General features: G+C 46.8%; 1 protein-coding gene across 1 annotated transcript in view; it reads left to right on the plus strand.

Moving 5' to 3' along the window:
- The window catches only part of hspg2 (heparan sulfate proteoglycan 2), an 85,991-nt gene that overhangs the window by 24,428 nt on the left and 38,576 nt on the right, over positions 1 to 22,987 (plus strand). Inside the window, 21 exon segments of the mRNA XM_053424676.1 lie at positions 889 to 1,018; positions 1,252 to 1,305; positions 11,375 to 11,484; positions 11,678 to 11,736; positions 12,009 to 12,181; positions 15,534 to 15,659; positions 15,824 to 16,021; positions 16,101 to 16,220; positions 16,341 to 16,472; positions 18,487 to 18,631; positions 19,427 to 19,584; positions 19,689 to 19,829; positions 19,935 to 20,098; positions 20,180 to 20,359; positions 20,476 to 20,672; positions 21,016 to 21,163; positions 21,372 to 21,499; positions 21,803 to 21,889; positions 22,096 to 22,154; positions 22,449 to 22,510; positions 22,680 to 22,820. Coding sequence (XP_053280651.1) covers positions 889 to 1,018; positions 1,252 to 1,305; positions 11,375 to 11,484; positions 11,678 to 11,736; positions 12,009 to 12,181; positions 15,534 to 15,659; positions 15,824 to 16,021; positions 16,101 to 16,220; positions 16,341 to 16,472; positions 18,487 to 18,631; positions 19,427 to 19,584; positions 19,689 to 19,829; positions 19,935 to 20,098; positions 20,180 to 20,359; positions 20,476 to 20,672; positions 21,016 to 21,163; positions 21,372 to 21,499; positions 21,803 to 21,889; positions 22,096 to 22,154; positions 22,449 to 22,510; positions 22,680 to 22,820 — 2,712 coding nt within the window.

Consider the following 22,987-nt stretch of genomic DNA (forward strand, 5'->3'; position numbering starts at 1 on the left):
GCTTGTAAATCTTGATACTGGGAAGGAGATCATTTTGGTTTTAGACAGAATGAAAGAACACATTAGTATGAATGTGGCCTGAGCTAAACTCCAGTGCAAAGTCACTTGAGAGTTTTCAGTCCTTGGTGGTCCAGACACGTTCAGGCATCAAGGTGTGATTCCCCTGCTGAGCGGTGTTTACTCTCAGTGCAGGGTCCAGGACACTGAAGCCCCCGGGGGCCAGACTCTGCATCCCCCCCCCCCCCCCCCCGCCATTGTTCCATTCATACAACAATCTGAATGACACTGAGATCACAGTCAAGTTCACAACCTGCACTTTGAGAGGCAGCATTTATCTCATGGGTTTTTACTGCTGCAGGTGACATAATGTTTCCATGAGAGACTCCTTCCCTTGACTGAGGAGCTGTCGTGAACAAGTAGTTGTGGTATGCTGGGTTGTGTTGTTGTTGTCTTTACACCAAGGTGGGTGGCTTGGTGTTGAGGGGGGTAGTTTAAAGTGGACTTAAAGAGATTTGTGTTATTCTGCTCTGAACACAGCTGCTTTCCCTGGATTTCAGACATTTCTTTGGTGTTAGTCTCTGTGTGGTTGTGTAGGTGTGTGGTTGTGTGCTTGTGCAGTCAGCTGTGAATATCTGTGGCCAACTTCCTCCATTTAACTTAGAAAACTCTGCGACAAATTTTGCTGTGAAAAACTTTTTGAGCCCTAAATGCAAATTGTGGAGTCGCCCGTCAGGAGATAATAAATAGTGAATGTAAACACATCACAATGCCCCGTTTCCCGTCTCAGCTTTTGTTTCCCCTGCGCCCTTCCAGCGTCCATGTATAGCACTGGGTGTAACCTTTCTCTGTGGAGACTTCAACCCCTGTAAATCTCTGTGTCTGCTGCAGGTGACTCAGGCCTCCAAGGTGTGGGGAGAGGTCCCGCTGCCAGAGGACTTGGAGTCGAAGAAGGACGTCCAGGCGTCTCCGAGCCTCCTGGACGACGACGAGGACTTTGCTGCGGATGAAGCTTCGGGAGGTGGGTTCGAGAGAGGATGTGTTACCACAAACCACAGCAACAGCTGCCCTCAATTCATGGGAACTGTCTTTTTTATTTTCAGAATGCATTCCTCAGATTGTTAACTCATCCCAAAACTGACACCAGGGGGAATGTGACTGATTCTTATGAACGATAACTTGCAGGATTCACACTTTTCAGTGGGAAAATCTTGTTTACCCCTGAACTCTCCTTCTCTCTCTCTCTTTCCAAAGATCTGCCCAGTGGAGAGGATGATGGAAGCACCCCGTGGCCTCCAGAGAGCACAAGTAAGCAACCGGCAAATCTAACGAATCTACCATTTCTCTGTGACAGATTTTATTTATGTGCGGAGGATCTCATTCAGGCCCCGTGAAGTTCCCCAATGTGTGACTCGACTGGATGTATGCAGCGATGTGTGTGTCTGTGTGTGTCTGTGTGAGTCTGTGTGAGTCTGTGCCTGAATGATGATGCCTCTTCCTGCTCCACCCTCATCTCGCCCCTTCAATCGAAGCTACAGAGTCGGGTCATAACACGGAGCGCTCAGCGTTTTTCTTCCAGACATAAACATCTCCCCTCCTCTTTCATCCTTTAAGCCGGTGGCAGATATGACAGGACTATAAGATACATGAAAGCGTGATGAACAATAGAAGCTGCAGCCGAGCGCCTCAGTTTTGCATTCCTTTCACAACCGCACTTTTCCCCAACCCCCTTATTTTTTATGTGGACCTGATGGGTATTTATACGCAGGGACCCTCACTTTATCACATCGCAGCGTAGCAGCGGAAAGTAGATAACGTATTAAACTTTGCATCGGGGATCTGACTCTTTAATCACGCCTGTGGTTCGCTGCCGCTGCTCGTTACGCTTCTGTTCTCGTGCATTTTTCCGGGTTTTGCCGTCTCTGGATTTCTCTTCACAGGGTAAAAAACAACACAAGTTTCCGATAGTTAACTTTTTCTTGACCGCAGCCACCAAGGAGGCCTTTGAATATCAACTGGACATGATTTAGACACACATGCTTGTATGTGTGACTCAGTACAAATCTCTACTTCTGTACAGTTTCAGTTTTATTCATTTTCCAGCGTTAAATATTCTTATTTATTTTCATCAGCCAGACACATGAGATCATTTCCATCCTTATTCAAGGAAACAGCCTTCAGCCTCTATAGTTGGTCCTTGATGTCATATGAGGCACTTGACAGGTTTGCGGAGCTGATTACATCATGGCTCAGGCATATAGCATGTGCCTTGCTCACAGAAATAGCTGTGGGGCAACTCTAAATTTGGAATAGGACCAAGAGGAGACTCAAACAAAGCGGATATTAAAGTGCTTACTGAAGGTGATTGAGATCAATCACGTCAGAAAGGTCAAAATTTCAGGTTCTTATCAGTAAAAAATTAAGGTGGATGTAAGGAAGTGGCTTCTTCTCATTCACATCATCAGAGTAAGCTCTACAGATACAAATGTGAAGAAAGAAAATGAAAGTCACAGAATGCAAAGCCAGATATTACACAGGATATGAAAATAATGTCTCTTAACATGCTCACATTCTGTGGTTCGACATCCGCCTGCAAACAATCCCCATTACTTTGCTTTATTGCCTCTGTTTCCAGTAAACTTCCCATGTTTTGTCACAGCATAAAGGTCAATGTCGTTTTAATGTGGTGATTAAAGATGAGGCCGAGTTTATTATGTACTTTCTTTAATATGTTATCTTATCTGGAAGGCGGCTAGACTTCCCAGTGTGATCACGGAGCTCTGACTGGAGGAGACGGGGGATTTCCATATTTAGATCTGAGCTTGACAGCGATGGGAAGGAAATTTGGTTTCCTGTGTTGAATGCTGAATACTTCTGCTGAGTGTCTCTGTCCTGTTAGTTGTCCAGACTGTTCACCCGCGCCTCTGCCTTCCTTCCCCCCCCCTCCACTGCCATAAAGCTGCCGACTGAGGTGCCACAGTGGCCCCCATTAGCCCTGGTTTCCTGTTGTGGCACTATTTGCCGATGGGTGAGGAATTCCCCACTTCCTTCTGTCTCGGCCTCACGCATCAATGATGATGCGAAAAAAAGAAAAACATCTGGAGCCACAACTGTTTTTCAAATTAGTCTATTTCCAACCTCTTTTGTCCATTGTTGTTCCTAGCCCCTTCCCAATCACAGTCTGGAATCTTCTCTGGACATATGAAGGTCGCGTCCCATGTCCTCCGAACCTCTGGTCCTGACCTCCGCACTCAGAGCCCAGAGGAGATTTCTGGGAGATAAAATCTAGTTCATCTCGTCTGTGAGAGCTTTTGCTTGTTCCACTGGCTCAATTACAGACTCCCCACTGCACCAAGCATATTGGCCACTTTGTTTAAAGGCAAAAGAAACAAAGACTTACATGTCCACGTCCTGGCGAGGGGCTGCTGGGGTTATGTCCCTCCCAGCGCTAATTTTGGACGAGAAGCTTGAGAATTCAAATCTCTAGACGAAAGCCCTGACCGAGAAAGAGACTTAGAGGCTAATATACTTAACCGATATTAACTCGAAGATAATAAATCATATCAACGACACAATGAAGCTGTGAGAGGGAACCAGCAGAGTAAATTAATGGATTGAAGAGCTGAAAATATTAGTTTTAGGTATCTGCAGATTCAGGCGGTGATTTGTCATTTTACTGGTGAGTGGGTTCGATTTCCTGTGAGAAGATCAGTTAAAAATACTAAGACGTTATTAAAAAACAGAGTTTATCTCTAATATTCAGCAGGTAACTTTTTAAAACAAGTTAATCCGAGCGATGAAGTTTAAAAAACACTTCAACGCTCAGACACGGAGCCCACTATTAACCACCATGTGTGGCCACAGAGGGCGCTGTTGCTCACCAAGCTACATAGATTCCTGCGAAGAGGCCTCATGGTTTAGAAACATTTAGAGACAGCTGTTATGAACTGCTCCGGCCTGTTTAACATTATTCATTGAACAGAGATTTAAACAAAACAAGCTGCAAATTAGAGCCTGCACGAGTGTGTTTAAATTATGATCATATGTCATATAAACTAGACTTTTAACTGTGTTTCTTGGAGTCAAATCAAGTGATTGTCTTATTAGAAAACCATCAACCATCATTAATTCACTCGAATGTGTGTGACGTGTTGATTTGAGATCAAACATGTGGAGTTTCTCAGCTGATTCACAGAGAAGGTCGAGCACTGAGATGTGGTTTGTGTTTTCTCCCCTGGTGCTGCCTTCCATCCACGCGGCCTTGAGTTGAGGCCGACCCACAGACAGGTTACTGCCTTCCCGGGTAGCCTCAGCTTGGTTTGTTCCAGATGCATTAGTCGCTTGTCGATGCTCCCTGAAAAAGAAAACACACAATCTGTGCTCAGACTCTCCAATATTGCAGCAAAAGTGGACAATACATCCACGTGCCCTGCCCGTCAGTGTGGCTCGGGCAGTGGACGGGCTGCAGCCAGGCCACCCACTCTGTGTCTCTGCCTTTTTTTCATGGGCATTTTATGTTGATGTGTGTGTGTTGGTCTCAGTGGCACTGCCCCGGTGTGTGTGTGTGTGTGTTTGTGTGTGTGTCAGATACAGGGAGCCTCTCGAGTAGTTGCACTCAGGGACGAACGCTGGCAGCTGCAGTTATTTTGGTTGAGGTCTTTGTTGTTGCACTGCTGGGTGTGTGGGGGGGGCCCTCAAGGTGGTCACAGAGTACAGAGGTGTGTGTGTGTGGGGGGGGGGGGGGGGGGTCACCTCACGTTGTTATCAGATGACTTGCTCCCATTTGCAGAGGAGGCAGTCGTGAGGCCGCAGACAAAACATGGGCGCTGTGACGTTGAAGGACCCGTTTGCTTTTAACTGTCGTCTGGATAAAGAAAAAGCCTTCACCCTCAAACGGTTAATCATCGGTGTGGCTGCGGACGTTCCCCTCAGGGTGGGCACTGCTCGTCTTAGTCACTGACTTTCTCCTTGTTACCGCACCGAGGCCCCGTGATGCCGCACTCTGTTGTACCAATAACAAAACGTGTTGCCTTGGAGAAACGGGGCTGCTGCCGCTCCTCTTTGGGAAAGAGAGCTCGTGGGTTTTTGTAGAGACGAGGGGCCGGAGCGTCTGTTTGCATTTATCTCCTCTTCCTCGCCGCCGTGTCAAGGACGGGCTCGTAACCGATGCCTCCGTTTGTTCTGCTGACCTTCATCGAGTCTGTGTCGCAGCGAGGAGAGAATACCTTTATACTGGGGACAAAGAAAATGTCTTAATGTGTCTTAGAAAACAACCAGTGGATTAGGATTTGAGGTTATTGGCCCGATGTTCAATTGTCCTGCAGATCTGGTGGATTATTTAGTCAAAGCTCCACAGTTGATCAGAGGCTTCCTGGTTAAACACCAGCGAGGTATCAATTGCAAATAATGACCTCTCCTGGGATCTGTTAAGCCCCTAAGTGTTTTCCTTCGATTGGATAATACATCCAGTACAAGTGTAGTGCTTTAGTCTGACCGAGTGTGTTTGTTGTCCGTGTTGTTTCCTGTCTGCCCCGTGTTGTCCTATAGTGATTGCTTTGTCTCAGTTGGTAGTCAGGACCCGATCTGCACATAAAAGAGTGGAGCGTCACAATAAAGCTCTCACCCAGTTCTCCCTGGCTCCCGCTCCCAGTCCGACTCCCCACCAGCACCACAGCACATCTGCAGCCTTTGAAGCAGCGGATGCTTCATTAGCTTTAATTAGTTTGGGTCACTATTCTTGAGGGAGACCTCAGACGGTTTTGGTTCGTGGTTTTATTTTTTCTTTCTTTCAGCTGTTTCCTGACTGGACATTGAAGTGTTTTAAAGAAACTCCTGCCTGGTCTGCAGTGTTCTCTTCTCCAACTCAACTTACCTGCTGCTCACCAGAGTGTAGCGCCAGGCAAGCAGCTGTTAGTCCAAAAGCAAATACATCAACTGTTTTCTAAATATATACGTTCCACCGGAAGACATGCCACAGCTACAGTCCATTGAGTATCAGAAACCAGATGTAAAACAGCTGGATCACACTCAGTTGATTATGAAGGCACAGTTGTTTACCGCTGTCTGTCGAGGTTTGTGGACTCGTACAGAATCTGGATCTGATCTGGAAAATCTGCTCTACTGTAGCGAAGTTACAGAATCGAGAATAGTTCTTGTCTGTCAGCAGGATTACGCAAAAACAGATTTCCCTCAAAATTCATTGGAAGGATTGCAAAAGAAAGATTTTGGTACAGATCCAGGAATTTGTCATCACTTTCCTTAGCATTGGGAAATTTAAGCGTGTTTTTACATTCTCACTAATTCCCCAGGGAATAATTCCAAAGGATCTTGATCCAAAACATCAGTGACATTTAAGAGCACTGATCCTGGTGCAGCTTGATTGACTGTTAGCGGAGGTGTGAGTGTGACTCTAGTCTTTAAATCTTCTTTCATTCAACAGACACCAAAGTCCCTTCTTTGCAAGACACTGAGCAGATTCTAGAAAATACCCCTAAAACCCACCCATGGTTCAAACAACCAAGGGGCCTCCTCCGTTGACATTTTCAGACCATGCCCCACGGTGCTACTGCGTCCAAGGCCGCCTAAGACTGAATGAGTCACCGCGAAACAGAGCATGGTCATTGTTGCCGGTGCCAGTGCAGAGGGCTCAACTTTTTTGTGGGACAGAAAATGTGATGGTGCTCGGGTCTTTCCATTTAGGATGGAAAACAGGAAGCGTCTCCTCCCAGTGACGCTACAGAGTCCCAGGGTGGACGTGTGTGTGTCGGACAGCAGAGATGTGACGGGCAGTGCGTGGAAGTGTGTGTTTGGTTTGCAGGATATCCTGTCCTCTGAAGAAGAGTCATTTCTAAACAGGTGACCTCCGACCCCCCCTCTCTTGGACGCTGGCATGCAAGCAGACTTGTGCGTTTCCAGACGGACACTGGTGAACTCATTAGAATCCCATTGTCCCAATAAGAGAAACTCTCCACTCCACGAGGATGGTAACGATTAGTGGGACTGTGGATAATCTGAAATTGATGCTGACATTTCTGGCTCCTCGTGATATTGTGATGAAGTTTGATTTCATTTCCTGTTTCTGTCAAGACGACGGTTCACTCTCTGATTGTCACTTTCTATTTTCTCTCCTCGCTTCCAATCATTACCTCCCCAACTTTCCTGAAACTCTAACCCCCTCTGCACCTGCCTGGCTAACTCGACCCTCCTCCCTGTTTCTTCTGTTGCTTTTTCTCGTTTGACCCTTGACCTTCTGGCTCCTGTTTGTGCCCTGCGCGACCTCCTCCCCCCCCGCCCCCTTGTCTCTTGCTCTTTGCTCCTTGCCCCTCATCGCTCTCGCCACAGCCCACTGGTTGAACTCCTCCTATATGGGGAACATACAGAGCCCGGTCGAGCCGGACGAACGTAAGTCCTCCAGCACGCCTTTCTACCCTCTCTTGTCTTTGGCACACTCTGCCGTCACCTGCTCCGCTCAGTAACGCACTCCCGTTTCCAAACACACTCTCAGATAACATTCCGAGGAAGACTCAGCTCGGGCATGTCGTGTTTGAGTCCGGCGAGTCGCTTTTTCCACGAGTCTTCCAGGCGTCTCCCAGAGTTCTTTTTTTTGTGTTTTGTTCATGCCAGTGGAAAGTGATGGGGTTGTTCCATCGAGTAATAGAGCCCATCGCTGTCGAGTGACAACGGTCGTATCCAGTTGAAAACATATCTCACAACTACACAATTAATCATCTTCCTGGACAAGTGTGTTCCACAACTTAATTTGTAAAGTGCGTTTTGTAACTTCAACCTCATGCAGATGGCTCATCCCAAAGATGTGAACCAGCTGTCGCCCTGAAACTCCACGATGTGAAACGTGCTCCATGATGCACACTGGTGGGGTTTGATGCTTGTGTTGTGAGCTGTGGGAGAGCAAAATGGGGGGACGGATTATTAGCGAAGCCAGAAGTTATTCCCAAGAGTTCCCCATAGGGCAGTGAGTGGACGTGGAGACGGAGCGGTTTGGCGTGCCACCAGCAGAAGGGTTAAGTAGCAGGGGTTCTTTCTACATGAGTTGAGCTGAGACAGAGGCCGCTGGCGTATGAATATATTAAACTCAGAGAGACGCCAAGATTAAGAAAGAGACAGAGAAGAGAAAAAAGCTCAGCGAAGGAAAAACCACGTTTGATTAAAGATTCTTGATGCCGTGTGGTTTGGTCCTTGTTCTTACAGACTCTGGCCCGGCCTCACTCCCTCCACCAGGATAATCGCGCTGCTGGTGCTGGGCTGGTGCCGTGGGCGCTGCCTTGGGGCCTGAAGGTCAAGCCCGACGCGGCTGGACTTTAAAGGCCAGGCAGGGCTCCCTGCTCAATCAGGTCTTTGTCTTCTGCATAGGCCTCTATGTGTTCAGAGGGGCCCGTTGCACAAAGCCACCACAGTTCTACTCAACAGCTTTAATAGCTAAATAAGTTTGTGAATTAAGAGTGTGGAATGCTATTTTTTTCCCCCTTCAACTCCTTTATATATATATTTTTTCATCCCAGCCGTCATATCTGCTCTCTGACAGTTTCATCACCCTTGATGGTAGCAGTTCTCGACAAGGGGGAACCCCCCCCCCCCCCCCCTTCTCTGCTGGAAGCAGCAAGTGATGTATAGCAGAATGGGTTTTGCAGTAAAAGAGCCGCTCGTTAGCAGCGGGGCACAACCCGGCGCTTTAATCAAAGGATCTGAAGCGGCGGCGGTCCCACACTCGCCAGTTTGAAACGTCAAAGCGGCGAGCTCACAGAGAGTTGGGGCTACAAGCTGCTGTTGACCTGGCGGCGAGAACCCACTCAAGTGATTAGATTACATGCGGGTCAAATGAGCCGCTTTGATGAGTAACTTTGATGTTGCCTGTCTTTTCGGTTCCACATGCAGGCCGAACAATTATTCCCCCACAACTCTGACGGTAGCAGCCGGCAGAGCGAGCACTCAGGAACCTCTCCCGGCTGCACGAGGGCCTGCAGCCCTGTTGATACGTGTTCACCTCCCTGTGTGTTTTCATTGGCAGTGCTCCGTTTACTTTCTCATAAATGAGGCTTCTCCTCACCAGGAACCCGGGACGTCTCGCATTGCCAATGTTGTGCGTAAAGAGAGAAGGGGGTTTAAGAGAGGACAGCTGTTTACCAGCCACGGCTCAGGCGCTGCAGCATAAGGCAGCGAGGCTCCCACAGGCTTTTATACACAGTGAACACACAGCCGGAGCATGAGGCACAAAATCTTTAACTTTTAATTAAACAGCCCCCGGTAAGCTTGATAAATGTATGTAGTCCACGTGTCTGGTGCAATGTAATTATCCAGGCAGCAGGGAGCAAAGAGGAGAAACCTAATACACAAAGACTGTTACTAAACTTCCTGCATGTTTAAGTGTGTGATGTGTTGTCCAGCATGTGCTATAAGATCATATATGTTTGGAAGCAGAGGCTCAACAGATCCCCGGAACGTGACTCTTTGCATTTGGCATGGCAAGTAGCATCTCACTGCAAGAAAACAGAACCAATATTGACTTCCTCCCTAAACCCACAGTGCCAGGCAGGAATCAGAGGCTGGCAGGCCCCTCCTAACAAAGTGTTGGCAGGAGAGTGAGAACCGGGCACCCTGGGGCCTCGGCTATTTTAAGTTCCATGGGCTAAGCCTGTGACACTGGAATTATAATAATACAGCTGACATTTTCTGTTGTTGATGAGCTCCTCATATAGTTCAGCGGGATTAGGGAATGTGGCCAATAATGTTATCACGATTAAGACCTTTCATAAGAGTTGATGACATTTACAACAACATCTAATTATCTTTTTCTCTGAAGTTCAATTTGCCCCCAAGTGAAAGTTGAAGAGACAAAGAGGTTAAGTGGTAATTGTAGAGTGAAATTTGAGAACATTCAAAATGTGGAGTTTATATTTTCATCACGTATTTTTTTTTTGTTTCCTTTCTTTAACATTGTGACGTTATTCATACCTTTTGTCCCTCAGAGAATAAATCATGCATCTTGATATTTATCAGTGTGTGGTTTCATAAGGGGACTGTGTTCTACTGAGAGCCATGCCAGTATTGATATTGAATATCTAGTGATGATTTATTCCTAATTGAGATTTACAATATTGACAAATCCTATAACTGGTATAGAGAAAATCATGATGCAGTTGATTTATTTAGATAAAAATATTCTCTACTTCTTTAAATAGCCGGTTCTTTAAAATGCAACCTTATGAGATGTGGAACAGAGAAATACAAAAAAATGTTTACAATATAAAGTGTGAATCATTCATTAATCATGGTTGATAATTAGCTTTTTGCATCATTTTATTAGTGTTTTGTTGTAAACCACATACCTAGCAGACAGGTTTTCTTATTCTTGGAAACACGAGAGCTGGAAGAGACGCCACGAAAAAGTAAAATCTTTTCTAACTCTTCAGAAATAGTTTTGTGTCTTCCCCCCCCCACTGCATTTCTTCACTGTGGCAGTTTTCTGGGATCAGCGCTTCGGTCAAGGACACGTTCATGGACACTCTGTCGATTGTAAAACAAACCAGCTGCGTACCAAAAGGTTTTCAAAACTAAATCAATTTATCTGAAATACAAAAATCTGCTGGCAAATTCAAACAATGGGGACTAAACTGCAGCTTGTGTGTGATTCACCGTGTGAATACAGAGAAGCCCTATGTCCAACCAGTTGACCTGTATGGTTAATGACCAGTCAGCTCACATAGCCTCTCTGTTAGACCATTGATATGATCCCTGCAGCCGCCCCTCTGCTGCTCTCCTGCCTGATGGGCTGTTTGACTTGGTGCATGAGGCAGAAAGGCCGATCTCCACGTACTGTGTATATGAATGTTTGCATTGCACAGGTTTCACACAGGTTCTGTTCTTTATCAGCATCTGTCTGCCACCGGTGGAGTCTGTTGAAAGTGCGTCTCCCTGTTTATAACCAACAGAAAGACGTGCAGAGACCAGGACATTCCTTGAAACTGTAATTTCATGTTTCTCTTCGAATGCTTGTGTCAGCGTGTGCCTCTTGTGTCGTGTGGTGCAACGCTGCAGTTGTCGGTCTTTGGTGCCGATCCAACCACAACTCAGATATGGAAATAGACGCCATAATTTGCATGTGGCCTTCCAGCCCGCAGTCATGCTTTTCAGTTGTTTTAGTTTTTCTGAAACGTTTTACCAAAGTCTTTCCCTCCGGGGAAATAGTTCCCAAACAGGATCCCCTATCACATTGTCTTTAATAGACTTAGCGACTTGTCTCTGGCTTATAATATCTCAGCGACAGATGGACATTAGTGCTGAGCCTGTGGTCGTTGTTTGTTATTGTGCGGTTTCACTGACGGATCCCCCCCCCCCCCACCCCCCCTCCTTGTGTTTCCAGTTTATTACAGAGCTCTCGTCAACTTCACCGACTCCCTGGTCTACAGCCCTGAGCTCGAGGACATCTACTCTCCAGCCTTTAATGAGATCTCTGAAGCAGTGGTGGACACGGTACGTCCTCCCTTCTTTGCAGGATAAACTCAAACCGATCTGCGGTGGTGCTCTCTAAGCGAAGGCTACCTTATAAGGTTCAGACGTGTAATTTACGACATTGCCGATTTAAGTACGTGTGACGCTTTGTCTGGAAATAAAGCCCGGGCCTGTTTACTTCAACTGAACCGAGTCTGCTGTTTCCCTTCCACAGCTGGAGTCGGAGTACAACCGGATTCCAGGTGTCCAGACAGTCAGCGTGGTCCTCATTAAGTATGAATACAAATCCTTTAAATCACATTTTTATCCTCACTCAAAGTAGATAACCCTGCAGCTGTGTGCTGGGTGGCTCACTTTCTCCAAACTGCTCCAAAAAAGGCTGCTCTGTAGTGCCTGTGCAAGTCAGTGATTTATCAGCAGTGAGTAATTCCTCTGAGGGACATCCAAAGAGGAACCATACGTCTCCGGAGAGCTCTCCTGTTGGGGCCTCTGCAGTGCACTGCACACAGCACACAGCCTCACCAGGCCCCTCTCGCCCTTTGCAGGAAGATGGTGAGAGAAGATGGCGTGGACGTGTTTGTGGAGCTGGACGTGGGCTCCGACTACAACAGCGACGGCGATCAGATCCGCAGCGTGCTGTACAGCGTGGTGAAGGAGGGCGCCATCGCCTCCTACGTCACGTCGGTCCAGGGCTTTCAGTTCCGACGACTCGGGGAAGGTGAGAGAAAACGGCTTAGAAGGAACCGTGAAGTGTCTGAATCTGTGACAGCAGAGTGTGCTGTGTGTCTGCAGCAACATACAGGTCCAGCAGAGCAATAGGTAGTGTCCTTAACTTGTCCCTCTGGTTTTTAGTTCAACCTTTGCCTCCCGCGGAGCCTATAGCCATTCCAGGTTTGTACAGTGCCATGTCCGCTGCATGGTGACTGAGCCGACTGTCCTGTAGAAGCTCTAGGACGACCCTAGTTAGAAAGAACAGTCGAGCATTTCCTTCCTTACGATGTTGAAATCTACGCCGACTTTTTGTTCTCGCAGTTACCATTTGCCGTGAGGAATGTTATGCATGTGAGCACCAGTGTGATGTAGACTCGTGGTTCCTGAAGTCCAGTAGTGCCCAGTGAAGAAGAAGAAGACATTGCATGGCATGGTATTGATTGATTAGGAATGCTGCTGATCACCAAGACAAAAATCAGCTTTTGATTTATGCAAATTCCCCAAACTCTGTACTCAGGCATCTGATCGAATATATGACTTTTCTTTAGGATCTTTACTCAGCTGTCAGGTTCCCCATCTGTCTGTCTGTCTGTCTGTCTGTCTGTCTGTCTGTCTGTCTGTCTGTCTGTCTGTCTGTCTGTCTGTCTGTCTAGTGTTGTCTGTGTGTTCTGTTCTTTGTCCATATACCTCGTCTGAGTTAGGATTAGGGGTTAAGGGGTTAGTTGAGTTTGTCTACTCTGTGTGTCCATCAAGTCTAATTTGTCTTTTTAGACTTGACTGTCTTGTCCACTCTCTGTCTTATCTACTCTCGTCTTTCTGTCCATTCTTGTCCAGCCTGTCTGTCTAGCCTGTGATTTTAGCCTCATGTAGTTTGTGTCTTTCTACCTGTGATTGTTTTTAGTTTCAGCACAGAGTCGACTTTTCACCCAACAGAGGATTTAATACAAACTAGGGCTACGTTGTAGCACTTGCGGGCCCGAGCACCCGCACGTTGAAGCCTGTTGCGGTCGGTGGAGAGAGCGATCGATGACCAAGCGCACATCATCGATCGAGCATGCACTTCTCCACGTTGCATGCGTTTTGCGCTCTGCGGCAGTAGGTTTGCCAGTAGGTGGCGCCATCACTATTATTACGCACAGACATATAGATCTGTTCAAGTAGGCGCTCTGATGTAGCGTGATAAATTTTGTGTCAATTGGACAATGTTTCCGCAACTTAATTTTCACACTGATCAATAGGTGGCGCTATGATCCTGAACTAATATTCATATATGGAGCTGTTCTATTCAGGATTGTGATCATAGGTCAGTAGTTTGGAGCCGGTTGGATAATGCAGAGTGGATTAACAAAGTACTTCCTGTTTCCTGGTCAATCAGTAGGTGGCGCTATGACACTGAGGAAATATTGACACATAGAGCTGTTCAGGCTTGGACTCTGACCATGTGACAGAAGTTTTGTAGTGATAGGACAATGCACAGTGGAGTTATGATAACATCGTGTCCTTTGGCGAAGGAAAATCCTTCGCCGCACATCAATGTTTACACGGTTTGAGGAAACGTCACAATTCTGACCATGATCTAATGACTTGACTGATCTGATTTGAGCTGTTTATTGTAAATCAGCCAGGAGCAGTTCATCAAAGTATAAAACATGTCACTTCCTGTAGCCACCAGGGGGCGCTGTAATTTCAAGTCATAATTTCTGTGTAGATGTCATCAGGATGGCACCCTTGTCTTACATGTCTAGTTTGGACTCGATTGGACAATGTATGTCCGAGATACAGAACCTCGTGTTTTGATGGCGTTTAATCAAACTCAAGACGCCACGCCACGGTCACACGGTGTGACGAAAGGTCAATCTCTTAATCACTTTTTATCTCCATCTTGTTGTGATGGCACTGATCTTAATTTGAAGTTAATCTGATGAAAGCCCTGGGACAAGTGCATCAAGTAAAAATGTGGAATATGGAAAAAAAATGGCCACTTAATCCAAAATGGCGGCCTCCCTGTTTGGTCAAGCATACCTATCCAAGATATTTTTTTGTTTGTTATGAAACGACACATGTCCCGATAGATTTGTATAAATGTCGGCCATCGTAGTGCCGGGGTTGCCCTATAGGGGGCGCTGGTCAGTTTTTTTGCCACGCCCATTTCTTAAAACCATATGAATATCTTCAGGGGGGGGCTGTTGTTACACACATGTAGTTTGAGAGAGATAGAATCATGAACACTGAAGTTACAGCAATTTCGTGTTTCACGGCGAGTTGATGAACTTTAATGCCACGCCATTCATATGGCGTTTGACGAAAACTCACGGTAATCTTATGTCTTCATTGTCAATGTCTTGGGACCCATTTGATACAGTTTGACATGGTTGAGGTCAGTGGATGAGGAGAAATTCATCCAAGTGTAAGACAAGCAAAAAACAAGACATTTCCTGTTGCCACCAGGGGGCGCTGCGGTTTTAAGTCATCATTTATGCATAGATGTCATCAGGCGGGGACTATTGTCTTACATGTCTAGTTTGGACTTGATTGGAACATGTATGTCCGAGATACAGATGCCCGTGTTTTGATGGCGTGTAACCAATTTTTAACGCCATGCCACGGTCACACGGTGTGATAAAAAAAAAATCCCTCAATCATTTTTTATCTCCATCTTGTTGTGATGACACTCATCTGAATTTGAAGTTGATCTGATGAAAGCCCTGGGACAAGTACGTAAAAGTAAAAATTTGGGATATTGCCAAAATGGCCACTAAAAGCAAAATGGCGGACTTCCTGTTGCGTTTTTCATAATGCTCCATGAGACTTTTTTTCATGACTGGTCACGATACACCTATATCCAGATTTTGATGAAAATCCGTTATGTGGAAACCTAGGGGCTGGTTCCAGGGGGCGCTGTAGAGCCATTTTGCCACGCCCAATTCCAATTACTCCAGAATACTAAAATATCCGCAGACCTTGAATTTCCTGCAAAGTTTCATAACTTTTTGAGCATGTCTAGACCCTGAAAAAGCCCCCCAAAGGGAAATAATAATAATAATAATAATAATAATAATAAAAATCCTTACAGATTCAATAGGGCCTCTCACCATTCGGTGCTCGGGCCCTAAATAGATCTTTTACAAAAACATCTTATCACACCCTTTCAAAACTCTCTGAGTGTTTCAAAGCACTCGTCTAATGATCCTAATGATGCCTGATTCCCACTCGCTGTAGTGCCCTGATGGCTTCCTCGTTCTATTTGCTGTATTTGTGCTGTGACGTGATGACATTAGCGTAGTAGTGTGTTGGCTGTTTGCCTGACTCGCACGGCGTCGAACCTTCAACCCCCTCCCGTCCCTCTGCATCTCCCCCAGTCACCCCCAGCATCAGGTCCTGCATGCCAGATGAGCACAGGTGTGGGGACGGGACATGTATCCTGATGGAATACCTGTGTGACAATAGACTGGACTGCAGGGACATGAGTGATGAGACCAACTGTGGTGAGTGGCTTCCGCCTGATTGGCCGGCGGGTTTTTAACATGGCCGGCCAATAGCACGCATTACTGGCTGTGGATGATGTGCCGTGTGTTGACTCCCGGTAACAACTCTTAAATCTCAATGATCTGTACATCTGCTGAGTTTAATAAAAGATTTGTTTCTGAAGTAAAACTACCGACTCCTCCGGTGTACACCACCCCTCCCACCACAACCACCACCGCCAGGAAATCCCCGCGGCCCCCCAGCCCACCTGGCCCCTGCAGAGCGGATCAGGCCACGTGCCAGAGCGGCGAGTGTATCAGCCGGGACTACATCTGTGACGGGGAGAGGGACTGCTCGGACGGCAGCGACGAGTTCCGATGTGGTAAACACCGCGGCCTCATGCACGTTGGAGCACTCCTGAAGCAACGTGCACTGTGCTCACCCCTGTCCTCTGCCCCCAGGTACCCCGTCCCCCTGTGAACCCAACGAGTTCAAGTGCAGGAATGGCCGGTGCGCCCTCAAGCTTTGGCGCTGCGATGGAGACAACGACTGTGAGGACAACTCGGATGAGACAGACTGCCGTGAGTCTCCGTCTCTTTTCACAACCTTTCTCTTTTCACGACAATGTGCTCGTTCATGACCCTTCCTGTTTGCGAGTGATTAAAAGTTGATGTAAATCTCCATTTGTCTCGTGACTGCAGCCACCAAGGGTCCCGGCGACAGGTGTGCTCCTGAGCAGTTTGAATGCCTGGGTGATCGCAGCTGCATCCCGGCCAGTTACCAGTGTGATGAAGAGCCGGACTGCCCTGACCGCTCCGACGAGTACGGCTGCAGTGAGTCTCACACCAGCAGCTCCAGCTATATTTCTTTCTCTTTGCACATTTCACCCTCTTCTGACTCACTTATCGCTGTGACTGCTTCTTTGACCGTCCTCCACAATCACCCTCCGGGCTCCTTTGTACACTGTGAGTGAATTTGCTGTGAACCGGGCTTCTCTTCACACATGTGGCGACGGAGACACAGAGCTTTTTGTGCAGCGTCCATTCCTCAGAACTGAAAGCGAATTGTCCGTCCACAAGCGGAGAATTCCATTTCCTCCGACTGTCGGGGATTTACGAGCTTCACTGGTTCGCCAAATTCCAGTCACACGCCGGCCTTCTTTTTTGTTGTTGTGTACAGTGCCTTGCATAAGTATTCACCCCCCTTGGACTTTTTCCCATTATATACTGTTACTAACTGGAATTCAAATAGACTTAAATAAACTTTTTCCCGTTTGATCAACAAAACATGCATAGTACTTTGAAGGTGCAAAATAAATTTTATTGTGACACAAACAATAATGAGAACAAAAAAGTTGACATCTGTTGGGTGCATAAGTATTCACCCCCCTGTGTCAATACTTGGTAGAACCCCCTTTCGCTGCAATTACAGCTGCAAGTCTTTTGGGGTATGTCTCTAGCAGCTCTGCACATCTAGAGATGGAAAGGTTTGTCCATTCTTCTTGGCAAAAAAGATGAAGCTCAGTCAGATTGGATGGAGACCGTCTGTGAACCGCAATCTTCAAGTCTTGCCATAGATTCTCTATTGGATTGAGGTCTGGGCTTTGACTGGGCCATTTTAAGACATTAACATTCTTTAATCCAAACCATTCCTTTGTAGCTCTGGCTGTATGTTTAGGGTCATTGTCCTGCTGGAAGATGAACCTCCGCCCCAGTCTCAAGTCTTTTGCAGACTGCATCAGATTTTCTTCAAGGATTTCCCTGTATTTGGCTCCATCCATCTTTCCCTCTATTCTGACCAGTTTCCCTGTACCTGCTGAAGAGAAGCATCCCCACAGCATGATGCTACCACCACCATGTTTCACTGTTGGGATGGTGTGCTCAGGGTGATGGGCAGTGTTGGGTTTTCACCACACATAGCGTTTTGCATTGAGGCCAAAAAGTTCAATTTTGGTCTCATCTGACCAGAGCACCTTCTTCCACATGTTTGCTGTGTCTCCCACATGGCTTCTGGCAAACTCCAAACGGGATTTTTTATGGATCCCTTTCAACAATGGCTTTCTTCTTGCCACTCTTCCATAAAGGCCAGATTTGTGGAGTAGACGACTAATAGTTGTCCTGTGGACAGATTCTCCCACCTCAGCTGTGGATCTCTGCAACTCCTCCAGAGTAACCATGGGCCTCCTGGTTGCTTCTCTGATTAATTTTCTCCTTGTCCGACTCTTCAGTTTGGGTGGACGGCCTCCTCTTGGTAGGTTTGCGGTTGTGCCATATTCTTTCCATTTTCTTATGATGGATTTTATGGTGCTCAGAGAGATGTTCAAAGCTCTGGATATTTTTTTATAACCTAACCCTGCTTCATATTTCTCCACAACTTTATCCCTGACCTGTTTGGTGAGCTCCTTGGTCTTCATGATGCTGTTTGTTCAGTAATGATCTCCAACAAACTCTGAGTCCGTCACAGAACAGGTGTATTTATACTGAGATTAAATTGCAGACAGGTGGACCCTATTTACTAATTATGTTACTTGCAAATGTGACTTGTGAATGCAATTGGTCGCACCAGATCTTTGTTAGGGGTTTCACAGTAAAGGGGGTGAAGACATATGCACTCAACACTTTTCAGATTTTTATTTGTAAATAATTGTGAAATCCATGTAATATTTCCCCCCACTTCCAAATGATGCACTATTTTGTGTTGGTCCATTACATAAACTCACGATGAAATAAATTGTAATCTGTGGTTATACCATGACAAAATGTAGAAAAGTCCAAAGGGGTTGAATACTTATGCAAGGCACTGTATATGTGCATTCATTATGTGGCCTGTCATCTCCACACTTCACAGCCCCCCCCTCTGTGACAAGCCCACCGGAAGAGTCCGTCCAGGCAGCCCGGGGAGGGACGGTGACGTTCAGCTGTCAGGCGGTCGGAGTGCCAACACCCATCATCACCTGGAGACTCAACTGGGGACACATTCACGTCAGCGGCAGGTGGGTTGGATGAGAAAATCAGTCACTGGGTTTCAGAACAGAATCACTCTCCATGGAACTGGTTTTGTTTTTGCCATTTTAGAAAAAAAAACATGTGTTGCTCTGCGTGAGAGAGCTGAACAAAACATCTGCCTCAGCTGAAAGCCAGAGTCCCCCCCCCCTTGATTGAATCAGAAGATTTATGATTTATGAATTGATTTTTGCTTTGTTTGAATCTTTGAAACCATCGTATAACCTTAATAGATCAGTGTTTTAATTCTCACCCCAATCGTCATCACTATTGTTTAGACGGCAGGATATTTCCGGTGCACTCCCAACTCCAAAAGTTGCTGTTTCAGAGGGTTTGGTTCTGGGTGTGGTATTCTGTGTGTGTGTGTGTGTGTTTGTGTCATCACTGAGGCAATTCCAGTCAAGCTTGTGTGTGAGAGTATTTCAGCAAACTGTTCCTGTGAGCATCAGAAAGAGCAGGTTTCTCATTATGGTTCATTTATTGACATAGACGCTCCCAAAAAGGCACCGATTTCACTTGAGCCACCTTCTCCCCTCGTGATTATAGATTTTAAAGTTTATTTATTGTCACCGTGATGGATGAGAAACACGACTTGTTTAGAAGCTTTGCACACACAGGCAGGACTCCCGTGTGTTGTCTGACACGTTCAGGCCAACTTGGTCATTACACATCAAACATAAAACATGGATCTGAACCTGTACCGGACTTGGGTGGACCCATGAAGACCTTTACCCTCTTGACCTACCTCTTACTCTAAAGCTTTAACTTGTGTTGTATTTCTGCAGGATCTCCATGACCAGTGAGAACGGCCGCGGCACCCTAACCATCCGCGACGTGAAGGAGGCGGATCAGGGGGCCTACACCTGCGAGGCCATCAATGCCAAAGGCCTGGTGTTCGGTATCCCTGACGGAGTGCTGACACTCATTTCAAATCCCAACTCAGGTACCTTCACCACATTTCTACATTCGCTATCTCCACCAGAAACAACTGTAAAATATGAATAATATAAATAAAATAATTCCCATGTCCTCTCTTGTTCCGTCCAGGCGACTGTCCTGATGGTGAGTTCAGTGTGGAGGGACGCTGTGTGTCCTGCTTCTGCTCCGGAATCACCAAGAACTGCAAGCGCACCGGCCGCTACCGCAACCGCATCACCCTGCGCTTCACTGATGAGGACGATTTCAGAGGTCAGTCAATCTACTGGAACTGTCTGAGAATGATGTGGAACACTAAAAGCAGCCCTAACATTTACCATGAGGCAGCCTGAGTGAATCTGTTGTGGTTTGTTCCAGGAGTGGAAGTCACGTATCCATCCAGGCCAGGCATTCCTCCTCTCTCCTCCACTCAGCTCATCATCAACCCTGAGATGGAGGAGTTCCAGCTCGTCGACCTGTCCCGTCGTTTCCTCAACCTCGACTCCTTCTGGACTTTGCCTCGACAGTTTCTGGGCAACAAGGTAAGAGTCCAATCCTTTACTTATCTATTTTGTTAATTTACGATCTAACATACGTATTAAAACCATTCCACCTCTTTTCAGATCGACTCCTACGGGGGATCCCTGAAGTACAAGGTGCGCTTCACGTTGGCCCGCGGCCTGTCCGACCCGGTGGAGAAGCCGGATGTGATCCTGGTTGGAAACGGACGCAGGCTCGTGTACCGCAGAGGCAGCGCCACACCGGCCCGAGAGGTCAACCAGAAAGAGATCAAGTTCACCGAAGTACGTCTTTGGATCAAGAACATTCTTGATTCTGTACAATCCTGTGGTAGTTTCGGGTTGATGACATCATTTTGTTTTATCATAAAAATCTAAAACGATCCATTTGGCTTTTTTAGGATAAATGGCAGCACTCCAATGGCCGCGCCGTGAGCCGGGACGATCTGATGATGACGCTGGCCAACCTGGACAGCGTCAGCATCCGCACCATCTACGACGACCACATGGTCAGCGTGGCGCTCAGCGACATCATCATGGACACCACCAGCGTGGAGTTCAGCATTCATGGTCACGCTAAGGACGTGGAGGAGTGCAGGTAGGAGAGAAGAAGCACTCGGGCTCGATACTGTGAGGTCAAGTGAGGTGGAAACTGTGTACAGAGGCGTCAGTCAGCTGTTTGAATCCCAGCAGCCTGTTGGGACGCGTCCAGTGTGCAGCTGTTTCCAAGAGAACAATGTTTATTTTGAAAGTTTACTTTGTGAACCACAAAAATGCGACCAGGCCATAAAATGTAATGTCCGTGGTTGTGTTTCATGTTTTTCATATTTTCAAATTTGTAACTATTTTAGCTTTAGTCACCTTTTTTTTATTGACACCATGAAGTAATAATGTGTGGCGTTGTTATTTAATCGTCATCCAAACCAACTTGTGGTTCCCAGATGTTCTCCTGGATACACGGGCCTGTCCTGTGAGATGTGCTCCTCTGGTTTCGAGCGCGTCCCCGGCGGCTCGTATCTCGGCACCTGTGCCGGCTGCAACTGTAACGGACACGCCAGCGCCTGTGACCCGATCAACGGACACTGCCTGGTGAGGGCTCCTTTAGACGCTGAGAATCCATCACTTAATAAATCAGTTGGAAATTCACAGATGAAGTGCACCTTGTTTCTTTAATGTTGTAACTTTGTAAAGTGTGGTTATAGCTTCAAATACGGTGTTTAAACACAAAGTGTAAAAAAGATTTTTCCCCAAAAGTTTTCCAATCTTTATAAAACTACACCCCAACCCTCTACCACAGAGCTGCCAGCACAACACAGAGGGCCCTCAGTGTGACAAGTGCCGCTCTGGATACTTTGGTGACCCGAGCCGAGGTCGCCCCGATGACTGCAAGCCCTGCCCCTGCCCGTACTATGAGACCTCACGGCGGTAAGGTCACAGACCACACACACACACATACACACACACACACACACACACACACACACACACACACACACACACACACTGCAAGAACACATCTAGTCTACAAATGCAGGAATAAACACACACAAACACTCATACCACCCACAATGCTTCATTGGGGCTGTTTTGCCCTGCAGGTTTTTTTTTTTTATCTTTTAATTTACTGAAGCTGAGCTCACTCAAATATCTGAGCGCTGGTTTATTCATTCAACATGCGACTCATTAACCCGCTGCTGTAAATCCCGGCTTGGTCGTTGGTCTCCTCAGGTTTTCCGACACCTGCTTCCTGGACGTCGACCAGCAGCCGACCTGTGACGCCTGCAGACCCGGCTACACGGGAAGACGCTGTGACAAGTGAGGAAACTGATATAATTCACTGTGCCTGCAGATTGATGTGATATAGTTCATAAGAAATTATAATAATCAGTCATAATAGTGAATTTCATAATATACTATACATGATTATGTTGATTATTATTAACAAAGCCACCCTCAAAATAGAAGATTGAAGATGAAAGATTGATTGTAAAGAGTTAAAATATATTTTTCTTTTATTTCAGATGTGCCTCTGGCTACCACGGGAACCCCGTTGTACCGAATGGAAAATGCGTTCCCAACGGTGAGTTCAATAACCACATTCAGATTTTTTAAATTCTCAGATTAGGGTATGAAATCTGCGTAAAGCTGCACCTGGATTGTTCTGCCTGTCGTACAATGCGGTCACTCAGCATTATGATCCCGAGGAGGTCTTAACCCTGTGTAATGATTACCATTGGGTTTTCCCCCTGCTGTTACAGTAGGCTGTAGTATGTGGTCATGGCTCAGGTATGCGGAGTGGCTGGAACACTCCCAGGTTCACTTTCCTCCCCCCCACCACTATGTCATCGTCTTTTCCACCGCTCTGTCCCTGCAGAAAGCTCCAAGTGTGATAACAGAGGAACCCTCAGCTCCAGCGGCCGGCCATGCAGCTGCAAGGTACACAAGCAGCAGAGTTAACTGCAGAGTGAAGTACTCGGATTGTATCACAACCATGTATCTGCAGTTCATTTGTGGTCTTGACACAACAAACCATCTCTTATTGAAAAGAGCCAGACAGGCAGATGGATTACATGTGTGCACGTGTCTGTGTGTGTGTGTGTTTCAGAACAACGTGGCAGGCGCCGTGTGTGACGAGTGTAAGTCCGGGTTCTTCCACCTATCGGAGGCCAACCCCGAGGGCTGTCTGCGCTGCTTCTGCATGGGCGTCACCAAGCAGTGTGCCAGCTCCACTTGGAATAGAGACCAGGTTTGTTGCCAGGCTCTGAATGGAGAAGGGAGTGGTGAATACTTTTGGTATCAAGACCTTGACTCAGTGTTTGTGCAGCTCTGCTTTATCAGCAAAAATCCTTTCTGATGCCAAATGGCGAGATGCAATGAATCTCAGGTCACGTCTCAGTCTGACAGATGTTCTCG

Source organism: Pleuronectes platessa, chromosome 6 (genome assembly GCF_947347685.1).
Source record: "Pleuronectes platessa chromosome 6, fPlePla1.1, whole genome shotgun sequence".
Taxonomy (NCBI): Eukaryota; Metazoa; Chordata; class Actinopteri; order Pleuronectiformes; family Pleuronectidae; genus Pleuronectes; species Pleuronectes platessa.